Source organism: Chlorocebus sabaeus, chromosome 5 (assembly GCF_047675955.1).
Source record: "Chlorocebus sabaeus isolate Y175 chromosome 5, mChlSab1.0.hap1, whole genome shotgun sequence".
Taxonomy (NCBI): Eukaryota; Metazoa; Chordata; class Mammalia; order Primates; family Cercopithecidae; genus Chlorocebus; species Chlorocebus sabaeus.
The window spans coordinates 46474345-46489605 of record NC_132908.1 but is presented as its reverse complement, the minus strand read 5'-3'; the positions used below and the strand labels follow the sequence as shown (position 1 = coordinate 46489605).

The 15261-nt window shown below is 54.3% G+C and overlaps 1 protein-coding gene across 6 annotated transcripts in view; it reads left to right on the top strand.

The window, feature by feature from the left end:
- ZNF423 (zinc finger protein 423) overlaps nucleotides 1-15261 on the top strand; it is a 369045-nt gene that overhangs the window by 212082 nt on the left and 141702 nt on the right. For 5 of the 6 annotated variants that reach the window (XM_038008513.2, XM_073015355.1, XM_073015356.1 and 2 more), the window contains one exon: nucleotides 4813-8027. In XM_038008513.2, coding sequence (XP_037864441.2) covers nucleotides 4813-8027 — 3215 coding nt within the window. Of the gene's footprint in view, nucleotides 1-2824; nucleotides 2923-4812; nucleotides 8028-15261 lie in introns of those variants that run through there. The other variant, XM_038008514.2, reaches the window with a different exon arrangement.

The following is a 15261-nucleotide window of genomic DNA, read 5'->3' as shown; positions in this document are numbered from 1 at the left end:
TTATAGTTCTTTGATTGCATTTACTCTGGGGGGTGGGGAGAAGCGTGGGTCTGGCATTAGTCATTGTACTTCCCACTTGATTTTCTCATGCTTCTCCTCCCAAAGCGGGTAAGGAGAGGTTGGGGGTGTAGTGAAGCCTTGTGGGTGAAAACACTGACTGAACAGGACTCAGGGGGGTTTGCATCCTGACTTTGCTGCCTGCTGGGTATGTGGAACTGGACAAGTCACTCAGCCTCTCTGTGCCCTGGTTTTCTCATTTGTAAATGGAAATTATAACAGTACCTAACTCAGCCTATTGAGAGGATTGAATGAGTGAGTACACATAAACTCTTAGAAGAATGCCTGGCACACAGCAAAATCAATGCAAGTATTTACTTGAAAATAAAAATGTAGCGGCTGAACAGGACTTTCCTTGAACCCACCTTCTCCCTGAGTTCTGGAATGTTCATGTTGGAAAGGACTCTGGGATTGCCTTGGTCACAGTTGCAGGTGTGTGTGTGGTGTCCGGCATCCAGCATGAGGAAAGTGTCGTTGCTTTAAGAGAAGAGAACCTCAGGCCATGTGCGGTGGCTCACGCCTGTAATCCCAGCACTTTGGGAGGCTGGGGCAGGTGGATCACTTGAGGTCAGGAGTTTGAGACCAACCTGGCCAACATGGTGAAACCCCGTCTCTACTAAAAATACAAAAATTAACCGTGCGTGGTGGTGTGTGCCTGTAATCCCAGCTAGTCTAGAGGATGAGGAAGGAGAATTGCTTGAACCCAGGAGGCAGAGGTTGTAGTGAGCCAAGATCACGCCACTGCACTTCAGCCTGGGCCACAGGACGAGACTCCATCCCTCCTACCAAAACAAAACAAAACAAAAATAGAAAAAAGAACCTTTTTCTCTGCTGATACCCCTATAGATACATCCCGAGCTTTGGCCCCAGCTTATCTCTCTAGCGTGATTCTAGAGCACTGAGCTAAGTGCCCCCAAAGCAAAATGCATTTGGAGAGGGTGGGATGGCAGCAGACGAGGTTGAATGTTCTTTGAATAAGAGACTTTAAATAGGGCAATCTGAGTTTGGGACTTTATATGTCAACATGCCCATTTTCCCTGATTGGGCCTTTTCAATTTAAGGAGCCTTATTTTCATTTCAATTCAGATGATTATAATCTCAGCAGTGGCTCAGTTTGTTGCTCCCAGAATAATATGCTTTGCTTTAGTTTCGAAACTTGTTTGCAGAAAAATAAAGCCAAGCAGCCAGCCTGCAATGAAACTTGGGTACTCTGGCGCCGGGCAGGTTAAGATTCTCCTTTCCAAAGCCTACTGGGTGAATGACTGATGGGCCTGGGGACCAGGTTCTGTACTCCTACAAGATGCAGTTTGGCCAGACACTAGTGGGGCATCTGGCTTGGTACTGGTGGCCAGTTCCTCACCTCCCTGAACCCCACTTCCTCGTCTCAGAAATGGGAACATTACTACAGACAGCCAGATGTGGTTGTTGTGAGGATGAATAGAAATTAATTGCGATAATAGATGTACTTAGCACAGTGCTGGCACGTGGGACGTTCTCAATAAATGGAGCTGTTAATATTGTTAGCACTTGTGGTACTAATTAGTACTAATTCTTATTATTGGCAAAATAGTGCTTCTGTTTAACAACTTTATTGAAGTATAATTTGCATACCATAAAATTCACTTGTTTGAAGTGAGCAACTCAGCCGGTCTTTGGTAAGTTTACAGAGCTTTGCAGTCTTCACTCACAGTCTAGTTTTAGACCATTTCCATCATGTCAGAAGGATCCCTGTCACCTGTGTAGCCACTGGCTGCTCCCACCTCCAGCCTCAGACAGCTGCTAACCTGCCTTCTGTCTCAGATGCACCTTATTCTGGACATTTCATGTCAGTGACATAATAGTGCTTATTCCCATTAATTTTTCTCGTCCACTCCTCCCAGTGGTTCCCTTTTTTCAGATGCATAAAGTGAGTGGATAAGAGGAATACTGAGGGCATGGATGAATTCACAGAGGAGCGGGAGGGCTCTGGCTCTGAGTGAGTGTCCTCTGGTCCTCAGGTGGTGCGAAAGGTTTAGGAGCAAATGAACCCTGGCAGAAATATCTGTTCAGGCTTGTCCTTGGGACAAGAGTGATAGTGGTTTCACCTGCCCAGTTGTTGAGAATTCTCCACACATCAGTTGCTGGATGGGCTCCAGTGAGCTCGTGGGTCTCTCTGAGCCCTGATGAGCCCCTTCCAGAAATGCAAATCATGGACCAGCCCCAGTCCTCCTCATGAGGCAGGCTCCAAGGAGATCAAGGTCTGAGGACCCTGAAGTCTTTACACATGAGCCCTCTCCCCTTCTGACCCACGCAGGAGTGGTCTTACTTGACTGACCCCCAGAAGCTGGTCCAGGCCCACGTCATGATCGAGGGGACTGAATGTGGACAGTCCTGGCATCAGTCTCTGGCACTGTCATTTCCCAGAGCAAGTCTCTGAGACTGTGCCTCGGTTTCCTCGTCTGTCCAGTGGGAGTGGCCCTGGCCACTCATTTGCAGTTGCGAGAAAGCACTTAGCAGAGTGCTGGGCACATGGGAAGGGCACATGGTGGCAGCTTGAGTGAGTCTGAGCAAAGACATCAAAATAGTAAGAAGCTAGTCCAACCTGGCCTGGAGCGGGGGCCAAGCAGGTCCCCTGGCCCCAGCTATCTCCTCCCTGGGGTCCCTTTTGTCTGTGCCCCACAGAGCCCAGCTGGCAAGAACTGGGAATTGGCAGGCAGGGGCTGGGGCGCCTCCCACTGCATGTCATCTGGGGAGCTGGCCGTGACTGCTGCGTCCTTCCCGTCTGCCGAACCCGTCATGTGAGGCCCCCAGGGGAGAAGGTGCTGGTGCTCTGGGAGGGCGTTCCGGGAGGCCCCTTGAGCTGGGCTGGGGAGCCAGGCTTCAGAGGTGGGTTGGCTGCCGGGAGCCTTGGAGCCAGGAGCTTTGGAGAACTGCAAGCTTCAGAGAGCTGCATGCATCAGGGTTGAGCTGTGCCAATGGTGCCAGGGAGGTCAGGTGGATCTTCACACGGTCAGCGCTGTGGGGGCTAGGGGGTAGGAGCGGGGCCTAGGACCAGGCTCAGCCCCAGCTGTGAGGAACCCCTCAAGACCCTCCAGTCAGCCCTTGTTGTCTCTTTAAGTCTTGGGATCGGCCTGGGACAGCAGAGGCAGCTTGTGTGGAGAGCCTTGTAGGGAAATCACAGGTCTGTGGTGTGTGTGTGTGTGTCTGTGTGTGCGTGTGCGCGTGCACACGCGTCTGCAGGTGAATGTGTGTACATGAGCGTGTGCATGTATATTTAAGTTTGTGAGTGATAGTGTAGTGTGTGGGAGTGATGGTGCGAATGAATGTGTGTGATGGTGGGTGTTGTGTGTGTATGTAGGTGGGCATGTGTGTACGCGCATGTGTGTGCCAGTGTTCACCCGTGCTGGGAGCATGGTGTGCCTGCCCCATCCCTTTCTGAAGGTCTGGGCTGCCTCTGGGCCAAGGTTACGTCTGGGTTACGTCTGTGAGGCTCTTCTGAAGACAGCCGGGCTGGCTGGCGGCTGGAGAGGCGGGGGCAGTGGTTTATTTCCTCGGGGTTACAAGAGCAAGGTCAGCGCAGCCGAATCTGAGCTTTTGTTTGTCTCTCCCCTGCCCGCAGCAGCCTGTGGTCTGTTTCATTCATTATTAAGTTTTAAATCCAGCTGAAGAGAAACTTGAGCCTTGGAACTCACTCCCTGCCCGGGCTGGCTCTGCTCGGCCCCCATCAGGGAATGTCTCTGACTTTATTCACTGTGTCCTGTGTGCCTTTGTTTTCCCAGAAACGGTCTACCCTTAGGTTTGTTTAGTTTTCCTCTGAGGCTGGGCAGGCCAGCAAATGAGGGGGTTGCGGGGGCTGTCCCCAGGGAGGGTGGGACGCGCCGGAGTCTGTGCAAGGATTGCCTCTTCCTTGCCTTTGCAGTGGAGTTAAGGGTCTGCCTGGGTCTGTGCTCTGTGGTCGTCCACGTCCTCATTCTTCCTCCAATCACTCACCATCTCTCCATTTCTCTTGGTCCTGGGTGGGATTGGGGCGAATCCAGGGGTGCAGTGGAAACAAAGAAAACAAGGGTCTCAGGATGGCCTGCGCCGGGAAACCCACAGATGCCTCTTCAGTGCCCTAGGCTCACTTCCCGCCTGAGCACTGGAATCTGCTGTCTCGGGCCCTGTGATTTCACACCTCCTATGTCTTGTCTACTACCTGAAGCAGCAGCTTCCAGCTTCATCAGTCCACCCATCCCCGGAGAATGGTGCATGCTATGGCCAATCTGATAAGGGAATCTTTGTTGTTGTTGCAAAATTTTGTCTGTGTTCGTAAGGACCAGTGGGATTTCCTTCCCTCCGGGATTAGGGATTTGAGGGGAGTTGACTCCCAGGTGTGGATCAAGTGACAGGACTTGTCCTCCTTTTGGCCTATAGGACTGATGGTCTGTGAGTTTGTTTTCAGTGACTTTGTCCAGGCTGCCCCCCCTTTCCCTATCAGGAAAGTGGCCGAGAGCCTCCCCTCTGATGGGGGGTACCACGTCCTGCCAGGTCCAGCCAAGTGTTGTTAAGGGAAAAGGCGCTCCCCCTTCATTATCTGCCGCCCCTCTGGCATGCCCTCTGCAGACAGGAAGGCCCCGGTGTCCACTTGCTTCCGGCCCCTGCCCCTCCCCACAGCCCCCCGCAGCTGTTGGCCAGCTGCACAGCCTCAGCCCGTGCGCTGTCGAGAAGCTGGCTCTGTCCTTGTTTCTCGGCAGCCCTGGGAATTGCCTCTAATATCCTCTCTGCCTTCCCCTGCAGATGGTGATGACGACCCACAACTCTCCTGGGTGGCCTCGTCTCCCTCCAGCAAGGATGTTGCGTCACCCACGCAGATGATCGGAGATGGTTGTGACCTCGGCCTCGGCGAGGAGGAAGGGGGCACGGGCCTGCCGTACCCTTGCCAGTTCTGCGACAAGTCCTTCATCCGCCTGAGCTACTTGAAGAGGCACGAGCAGATCCACAGCGACAAGCTGCCGTTCAAGTGTACCTACTGCAGCCGCCTCTTCAAGCACAAGAGGAGCCGCGACCGGCACATCAAGCTGCATACGGGCGACAAGAAGTACCACTGCCACGAGTGCGAGGCAGCCTTCTCCCGCAGCGACCACCTCAAGATCCACCTGAAGACCCACAGCTCCAGCAAGCCCTTCAAGTGCACTGTGTGCAAGCGTGGCTTCTCCTCCACCAGCTCGCTGCAGAGCCACATGCAGGCCCACAAAAAGAACAAGGAGCATCTGGCCAAGTCAGAGAAGGAAGCCAAGAAGGACGACTTCATGTGCGACTACTGCGAGGACACCTTCAGCCAGACGGAGGAGCTGGAGAAGCACGTGCTCACCCGCCACCCACAGCTGTCCGAGAAGGCGGACCTGCAGTGTATCCACTGCCCCGAGGTCTTCGTCGACGAGAACACGCTGCTCACCCATATCCACCAAGCCCACGCCAACCAGAAACACAAGTGCCCCATGTGCCCTGAGCAGTTCTCCTCGGTGGAAGGTGTCTACTGCCACCTGGACAGCCACCGGCAGCCCGACTCCAGCAACCACAGCGTCAGTCCCGACCCCGTACTGGGCAGCGTGGCCTCCATGAGTAGCGCCACGCCTGACTCCAGCGCTTCTGTGGAGCGCGGCTCCACACCGGACTCCACCTTGAAGCCGCTGCGGGGGCAGAAGAAGTTGCGGGATGACGGGCAGGGCTGGACCAAGGTGGTCTATAGCTGCCCCTATTGTTCCAAGCGGGACTTTAACAGCCTGGCCGTGCTGGAGATCCACCTGAAGACCATCCACGCAGACAAGCCCCAGCAGAGCCACACGTGTCAGATCTGCCTGGACTCCATGCCCACCCTCTATAACCTCAACGAGCACGTTCGCAAGCTGCACAAGAACCACGCCTACCCCATGATGCAGTTTGGCAACATCTCCGCCTTCCACTGCAACTACTGCCCCGAGATGTTCGCCGACATCAATAGCCTGCAGGAGCACATCCGTGTCTCCCACTGCGGCCCCAATACCAACCCCTCCGACGGCAATAACGCCTTCTTCTGCAACCAGTGCTCCATGGGTTTCCTCACTGAGTCCTCCCTCACTGAGCACATCCAGCAGGCCCACTGCAGTGTGGGCAGTGCCAAACTAGAGTCTCCGGTGGTGCAGCCCACGCAGTCCTTCATGGAGGTCTATTCCTGCCCCTACTGCACCAACTCCCCCATCTTTGGCTCCATCCTGAAGCTCACCAAGCACATCAAGGAGAACCACAAGAACATTCCACTGGCCCACAGCAAGAAGTCCAAGGCTGAGCAGAGCCCAGTCTCATCCGACGTGGAAGTGTCTTCCCCGAAGCGGCAGCGGCTCTCAGCAAGCGCCAACTCCATCTCCAATGGCGAGTATCCTTGCAATCAGTGCGACCTCAAGTTCTCCAACTTTGAGAGCTTCCAGACCCACCTGAAGCTGCACCTGGAGCTGCTGCTGCGGAAGCAGGCGTGCCCCCAGTGCAAAGAGGACTTTGACTCCCAGGAGTCCCTCCTGCAGCACCTGACGGTGCATTATATGACCACGTCGACCCACTATGTGTGCGAGAGCTGCGACAAGCAATTTTCCTCGGTGGATGACCTGCAGAAGCACCTGCTGGACATGCACACCTTCGTGCTGTATCACTGTACCCTGTGTCAGGAGGTCTTCGACTCCAAGGTGTCTATCCAGGTGCACTTGGCAGTGAAGCACAGCAATGAGAAGAAGATGTACCGCTGCACGGCCTGCAACTGGGACTTCCGCAAGGAGGCTGACCTGCAGGTGCACGTCAAACACAGCCACCTGGGCAACCCAGCCAAGGCTCACAAGTGCATCTTCTGTGGGGAGACCTTCAGCACCGAGGTGGAGCTGCAGTGCCACATCACCACACACAGCAAGAAGTATAACTGCAAATTCTGCAGCAAGGCCTTTCACGCCATCATCCTGCTGGAGAAGCACCTGCGGGAGAAGCACTGTGTGTTTGATGCTGCAACTGAGAACGGCACGGCCAACGGGGTGCCCCCCACGGCCACCAAGAAAGCTGAGCCTGCTGACCTGCAGGGCATGCTGCTTAAGAACCCTGAGGCGCCTAACAGCCACGAGGCCAGCGAGGATGACGTGGACGCATCGGAGCCCATGTACGGCTGCGACATCTGTGGGGCGGCCTACACCATGGAGGTGCTGCTGCAGAACCACCGGCTGCGGGACCACAACATCCGGCCGGGCGAGGATGATGGCTCACGCAAGAAGGCTGAGTTTATCAAGGGCAGCCACAAATGCAACGTTTGCTCACGGACTTTCTTCTCGGAGAACGGGCTACGGGAGCACCTGCAGACGCACCGGGGCCCTGCCAAGCACTACATGTGTCCCATCTGTGGTGAGCGTTTCCCTTCACTGCTGACGCTCACTGAGCACAAGGTGACCCACAGCAAGAGCCTGGACACGGGCACCTGTCGCATCTGCAAGATGCCCCTGCAGAGCGAGGAGGAGTTTATCGAGCACTGCCAGATGCACCCCGACCTGCGCAACTCGCTCACGGGCTTCCGCTGTGTGGTCTGCATGCAGACAGTCACCTCCACGCTCGAGCTCAAGATCCACGGCACCTTCCATATGCAGAAGCTGGCAGGCAGCTCGGCGGCATCCTCCCCGAATGGCCAGGGACTGCAGAAGCTCTACAAGTGCGCCCTGTGCCTCAAGGAGTTCCGCAGCAAGCAGGACCTGGTGAAGCTCGACGTCAATGGGCTGCCCTATGGCCTCTGTGCCGGCTGCATGGCCCGCAGCGCCAATGGACAGGTGGGTGGCCTGGTCCCGCCCGAGCCCGCCGACCGGCCCTGTGCCGGCCTCCGCTGCCCCGAGTGCAGTGTCAAGTTCGAGAGTGCCGAAGACCTGGAGAGCCACATGCAGGTGGACCATCGTGACCTCACGCCGGAGACCAGTGGGCCCCGGAAAGCCACCCAGACGTCGCCAGTGCCCCGGGTAAGTGCAGCCCACCTCATCCTGCTCCCTGCTCCTCTCCTTGGGGCTCCTCTGGTCCCCACAGGAGCCACGTACCCTGAGTGCCGTGTTTCCGAGAAGCGGCACTATCATACAGTGGCAAGACACAACTGCTGTGCTGTAGACTCCTTGAGTTTGAACCTCAGCATTGCCATTGCTTTTCCAACCATGTGATGGGCTCATGTGATTTATCTCTCTGGGCCTCATTTGTCAAGTGCTGATCTGTAAAATGGGAGTAATAATTGTCCCAGCCTCAGAGAATTGTTGTGAGAGGCTGATGACATCATGCAGGTAACGTGCCTGGCGTAGTGGCTGATGCACAGTGAGGGCATTATGGGTGGTGGCCGGTGTCTTTGTTGATGAGCTGGGGTAGACATACTCATTTGTTTATTGGGTCTCCTTAGGCAAGTCACTGACTTTTCTGGGCCTTAGATCTGGGATTCTTTTGACAGTTCATAGAGATCACACACACACAAGGGACCGAGCGCCTGGCACTCAGGGCTCAGTGGTGCTGGTTGTCATCACCAGCTGGTACTCTTATCATCAGCGGCATCATTTCTGTTAGTGCAGTTGCTGGTATGTGGAAGGCCCTTCGACGTGGTTTCGATTGCTGTTATTGTTAATGACTGATTGATTCCTTCATCAAATTTTCCCTGAGCACGCGTTATGTTTGGAGGTGCCTGGGAGCCAAGGAGAACCAGAAATGGACCCTGACTTGGGACTTGTGGACCAGAGGGAGCCACAGGCCCATAGTAAGTGGCTTTCAATGAGCTGTGGAGAAGTCTAGGCTGCAGATCGGCCCACACAGGCCTTGAGTACAGGGCCTGAGGGGCACCCAGTGGTGGGCATGGAGTCTGCGTGGCCCTTGGGTGTCAGACAGCACAGGCCTGGGGTTCCCACTGAGTCTGTGTTGTCTGTTTCCAGACCGAGGTGGCTCTTGGGAGTACCTTTCCCTCAAGGACTGCTGCTGGCACCATTGGCCGGGAGGCAGGGTTTGGGGAAGGGCCATGTGCCACAGGCGCCTGCTGGGACACAGGAGTGTTTGCTGAGGGTGTTTTTCCTGGGACCCTGTGATTTTGAGGGGGTGAGGAGGGCAGAGGGAGAGAGACGAGGGCCAGAGAGAGCGAAGGGAACACCCCACAGTGGAAGGGGCCTCAGCGCCTGCTGACCCTGCCTTCTGGTGTTACACACAGGCCCACGGGAGCCCAGAGGGCCAGGGGACCCGTCCATGGATATCTGCCTGAAGAGAGGAGCACTTGAGTGAAAATAGCGAGGCCGGGCATTGTGGCTCACACCTATAGTCCCAGCACCTTTTGAGCCTGGAAGATCAAGGCTGCAGTGAGCTACGATCACACCATTGCATTCTAGCCTGGGTGGCAGAGTGGGACCCTGTCTCTTAAAAAAAGAAAAGCTGGGTACGGTGGCTCACGCCTGTAATCCCAGCACTTTGGGAGGCCAAGGCAGGTGGATCACAAAGTCAGGAGATCGACACCATCCTGGCCAACATGGTGAAACTCCGTCTCTACTAAAAATCCAAAAAAATTACCTGGGCATAGTGGCACATGCCTGTAGTCCCAGATACTCAGGAGGCTGAGGCAGGAGAATTGCTTTAACCCAGGAGGCAGAGGTTGCAGTGAGCCAAGATCGCACCACTGCATTCTAGCCTGGGTGACGGGGAGATTCTGTCTCCAAAAAAAAAAAAAAAAAGAAAAAGAAAGAAAGAAAAGAACAGAGCTGCATGTCTGGCTGGGGCCTGGGGCCTCTCCTCGAAGTCCTGTCTGGAGTGGAGAGCTCTTTGTAGGGGCTATAGCAACACCCCACCCTCTCAGGACCGTTTGGCTGAGCCAGGATTCTAAACAGGGCTCCAGGAGGACTCCCTCCAGGGGGCTGAGCATGGGCACTGGTTTCTGCTGCCCCGCTCTGTCCCCCTCAGCCTTTCTAGGGGGCGTAGGTGCTCTCAGGGAATGTTTGGGTCCTGGAGTCAGGTGGCCTGGGCTAAAATCTCCTTTTCCCATGACCCAGCGGTAATTTGACCTCTCCGGGCCTCTGTGCTCCACTACGAAGCCAGAGGTAGTGGCAGTGGTAATGAATAGTGATAGTAATGGAATAGTAATAGAGTCTCTCCTGGGCTGACATCTCTGCATCCGGGGAGAAAATGGAGGCCTCTCTGCTTTTTTAACCATTATCTGCTCTGATTGGTCACTGCCTGTTCCCCATCGGTTGTGAACCATCGTGACTATTTATCATGCTGACCTCAGTGTTTTGCTCTGAGGATTAAATGTGTAAATTAAGTGCACATAGTAGATGCCGCTGGTATTTTTTCCTTTTACAATAGCAATCCACACTCGTTGAGGAGTAAGGACTTGCCAAGCACTTTCTATTTAATCCTTACAATATTTCATGTTGTAAGTGAGGAAACTGAGGCATAGCACAATGATGTCGCTTGCCTCAAGCCCCCAGCTTTCCAGAGCTGAGAGGGGACTTGAACCCAGACAGGCAGCATCTGCACCACAGCCCCTGGTCTTGACCAACAGTCCACCCAACAGCTCTGCAACGCATCCTGGCTGCAAGAAGGGCGAGCCCAGCGGTGGTGGGGTCCCAGGTGGTCACAGCTGTGCTTATGCTGTGGGGCAGTGCAGCTGGGCTGGGTCACTATGCCCGCTTCTCCTGGGTGCCCCTCAACCTGGATCACCCCTCCCTTTCTGGCACTGCCCACCATGGTGCTGGGTTTTCTGATGGCCAAGGAGCTGTTTCTAGAGCCTCCAAAGCCTTGGGCTGTGTGAGCCTCCCTGGAGTGCTCTGCATCCAGCATCAAGCACCACTTTGTGAAAACCCCTACTATGTGAGAGGCGCTCTGCTGGGCACCAACTTTTAGGTCATCTCTGTGGCAACAACCCAGGAACCTTGCTGTGGCCTGTGTTTTGGCAAAGAGGGGCCAGCTCAGATAGGAGATGCCATATACCCAAGGATGCACAGCTGTGCACGGCTGTGCAGGGACTGAAACTCGAGGGGAGCGTGTTTCCTGGAGGCCCCCAGGCCTTCCTCTCCCTGCCTTCGGGTCTCGTGTGAGCAGGGATGAGCTGAAAATCATGGCTCTGCCTGCCTAGAGGCCCGGGGAGATGGGCTGTTGCAGAAAGGAGCTAGGCAAAGCCCAGGTGCCTCCCCAGCCAAGGCGGCATTCTCTGGGGCCTTGCCCCCTGCGTGGGCACACCTGGGGGCAGGGGCCCAGATGTCAGTTAGCCCACCCCTTCCCTCCCTGAGGACCCACTCATGTAAGAACAGACTCTGGGGGTTTCACTGGGGCTTGGGGGCTGGCAGGCTGGGACCCTCGGGAGTGTATCCACAGCAACCAGCTCTCAGAGGACTGGGTTCCCGTGGGGCCGAGGCTGCTGTCGGCTGGAGCATGAAGCATTGAAGTTCCATCTCCGCCTCTGTTTATGGGTAATGACAACATCACCCCAAGTCGAGACCAGCACGGGCAGACCCTGACCATCCATCGATCCCACAGATCCCCACGGTGCCTTTCTCTGCTGGGTGGGGCAGGCCAGGTGTTCTCATACCCATTTTACAGCCAAGTAAACAGATATCCAGGTTAGAGGGCCTGTCCAGATCTCACTAGCTTTCTGTCACCTAAACCAGGCTTGACAGGAGGTCTGGAACACGGAGCTGAGAATGGCAGCTCAGACAGTGGGCATGGAAGTGTTTGCTGTCCTCCCACTCACCAGCAAGAGGCTCTGACCAAGTGATACAGCCTCTTGAAACTCCACTTACCCCATCCCTAGAGTGGAGCTTGCAGAGGGTTTGTGAGTATTTAGCATAAATGCTGCCCACAGATGGCAGGTGCTCAGTGAATGTTGGCAGTGGTCACGATCATGGAAATTTAGCAGCTCTGGCTGGCTTTTCCTTCTCTCCTTCCTGTCTTGAAGGGCTCAGCCATTTCTTCCCTGCCCTCCCTCTCTTGTCTCCGCCATTCTCAAGTGTGTTTTCTTCCTGCCCGGGGCCTCCCTCTGCAGTTGCTCAGGGCCGTGTTGGGGGAGGCACCCTGGCCACAGGCCCAGGAACTCAGGTCTAGTTCTCCTGGGCTGGGCCCCAGGGAAGGGGCTTATGGCAGGGGAGGTGCTTTGAGTGCCAAGTTCTATGTTTCTGTAATTATGTCGCCTAGTGGGGGCTGAAGCTCCAGGAGGAAGGGGTTTCCAGGGGGGTTGAGAGTGGGGACAGACCAGGAATAGATGTTGGGGTGAGGACTGGAGTCTAGCCATGCTTGGAGGGTTTGGGGGCTGGTGAGCCTGTATGTGTATGTGCCTATGTGTGAGTGCACATGTGTGCACTTATGAGTCTACATGTGTGTACATGAGAGTGTGGTACGTGTGGGGATGGGTCTGTGTATGCACTTGTGTCAGAAGCTATGTGCACGTCTGTGGGTGTATTTGGGAGTACCGGTGTGTGGACTGGGGTTGTGGTGAGTGAGCTGAAGGCAGGGTCTCTGGATGAGTGTGGACATGCCCATCTGTGTGGCCTTGTTCACCCATGTGGATGGCCCTGCTTCTCTGGGGGTTGCACGTGTGTATCTGTGTTACAGGTTGCTGTGTGTAGGGGTCGTGGGTGTGTCTGCAAAGGTCTTGTGTGTTGCTGGTGAGTTGGGGTGAGGGTGAGCATGTGAATGCACACATATGTGCTTGCACATCTGTGTGTGTGTCTTGTGTGTGTGTGAGGGGTCAGCCCCTCCCTTGGGAACCCTCTAAACCCTCTGAAGCCCAGTGCCCCACCCAGAGGGGCTCAGTTATTGGGTAGTGTTCTTCCTATTACCAAAGGGTGGCAGAGGGGCATTTGGGGGCAGCCTGTCTTACTGCCCAAGCCCCTGGGGATATGTTTTCCAAGCACAGTGAGCTCCCTTTATTCAGCAGCCCCTGGGAAGATCAACCAAGTCACTGCGATCATGGACTGTTTCCTGCACGTCTCTGGACCAGTCATGACTGCAACCTCCAGAGACTTGTACCCAAGCAAATCCCCATCTTTGGAGGGGGGACATGGTCTTCTGCCCCCAGGCATCGCTGCGGCTTGGTACCAACCCCTTTCTCCCATCCACCCACCTACAGGCCTGGGTGGTCCTTGTCCAGCAGGCCTCCCATGGGCTTCCTTGTGATGAAGCTTCCCTTCCTGGGGTGTGCTTCATTCATTAATTCACTCATTCCATTCATTCATTCAACCACCAAGGGTTTTGCACCTTGCCAAGCAGAGTGGGTGGGGGCACATGTGAGGAGAAGGCATGGTTTTGATGCTGGAGACGCTTGAGGTGGTTCCTCTCCACGACCATCGCCCTGGAATTGACCTGAGATAGGTACTCTGGGCTGCATCCCCTGAGAAGACCTCAGGCCCTGTAGTCTCCTTGTGGCCTGGACATCTTCCTTTGTCTGTGGTAAGGCCGGACTCCCCAGCCCTGTCTTCCCCTCCACCCTGCCCCTGACTTACCTAACTCTTCCCAGGACCTTTCCACGCAGAGTGCCTGTGTCTGGGCCCCAGGCTGTGGCCTGTACTCAGGACATAGCAGATACCCCAAGTCTTCTGAAACACTGTGGGAAAGGCCCCTGGTTTTGTCAGAGCAGATCCTGGAGCCTGAAGCATCCAGCACCAGTTTCTGTAGTTGTTTCTTCATTCATTCATTTGTTCAAGAAGCATTTTCTTAGCACCGATAATAATCATAATACAAGTGAAATAATTATTATGCGCTGACCCTAGGTCAGACCTGTGTTAGGGTGGTGTGGGTCCAGGACACTGAAGTCATCTTTGGTTCTCTTTGTCACTTCTGCCTGAATACACTCCTCTGCATATGTTATTCTGCAACTTTATGTGTTCAGCAAAGGCTTGTTAAGCATTTCATGTGCCTGTGCAGCCTCAAAGGTAGACAAAACACATTCCTGGCCCTCTGGGTGCTCATGGTGCAAGAAGGGAGCAGATGAGCCAATCTGCCATGACACAACAATGTGTTAATTACCTAGGGTCTTTTAGCATAAGTGCAGGGGTGTAGAGGGGATCCTGGACCCATTCTGGGTGAAAAGAGAAGGCTTCTCAGAAGACATGACATTTGAACTGAGTCAAGGATGGAGGGGGTGTTGCACGTAGAGCAACCAGACAGGCAAAGGCCTATAGTTACTTAGGGAACTGTGGATGTGGGTGGAAAGGGGAAAATAGGAACAGAGAACAGGTAGGATAAAATAGAAATTAATTCAAAAGATGGTGGGATTTAAAATCAACCGTATTGACAATTACACTAAGTATAAATGGAGTTAAAATTTCAATCCAAAGGTAGAGATTGTCAGATTGATGCAAATGAAAAAGCAAGACTTAATTGAATGCTATCTATAGGGCCTGGACTATAAATATAAAGACACAGATAGGTTAAAAGTAAAAAGAAAGAAAAATGTGCACCATGCAAGAACTCATCATAGCATTTCAGAATGATAAAGAGGGAGGGGGGAGCTGAGACGGTTAAGCTCCCTGGTGGATCATCTGGCTGCATCGTTGAGGGTTGGGCCTGGGACCTCGGCCAAGAAATCTGAAGTTCTGCTCCCTTTTCCATAAGTAAGAGAAGCCCTCTCATCCCAGGAACCAAAGTGGTCTTCAAAAAACTTGAATATTTTGATTCCCAATACCACCCCTCTTTCTTCAAAAAACCCCACAGCCACAGTCCTTCCCTCAGATGGGCAACACCACCTCTGTCCCTGGGGTGTTTCAGAACCATCCGGGATTAGTTGTGAGAGTGAGGTTCACTCTTTGGAATGACTCTTCGAGAAGCTTTGAAGCTTCTCATCTCAGTTTTTCTGCCCTCAGCTCTCACAGGCAGCTGGTAATAGCCCCTGTGTGTGGAAACCAGCTGTGGGAACCCTTGGGGCCATGTGTGCTTAGGGCAGTTGAGGAGTGCCCTAGCCACCCTTGAACACCAGAGTTGGCAGAAACAGTGTCCCCTGCTCAGCCACATGGTTATTAGGGTGAGTAAATGGATAAGAAGGTTGTTGGATAGGTAGAAAGATAGATAGATGGATGGATGGATGGATGGACGGACGGACGGATGGACGGACGGACGGATGGATGGATGGGTGGATGTGTGTGTAGATGGACGAATGGTTAGACAGACAATAGGTAGGTGGATGGATGGATAGACTGATAGATGGATAAGTGGGTGGATGGATGGATGGGTGGATGTGTATGTGGATGAATG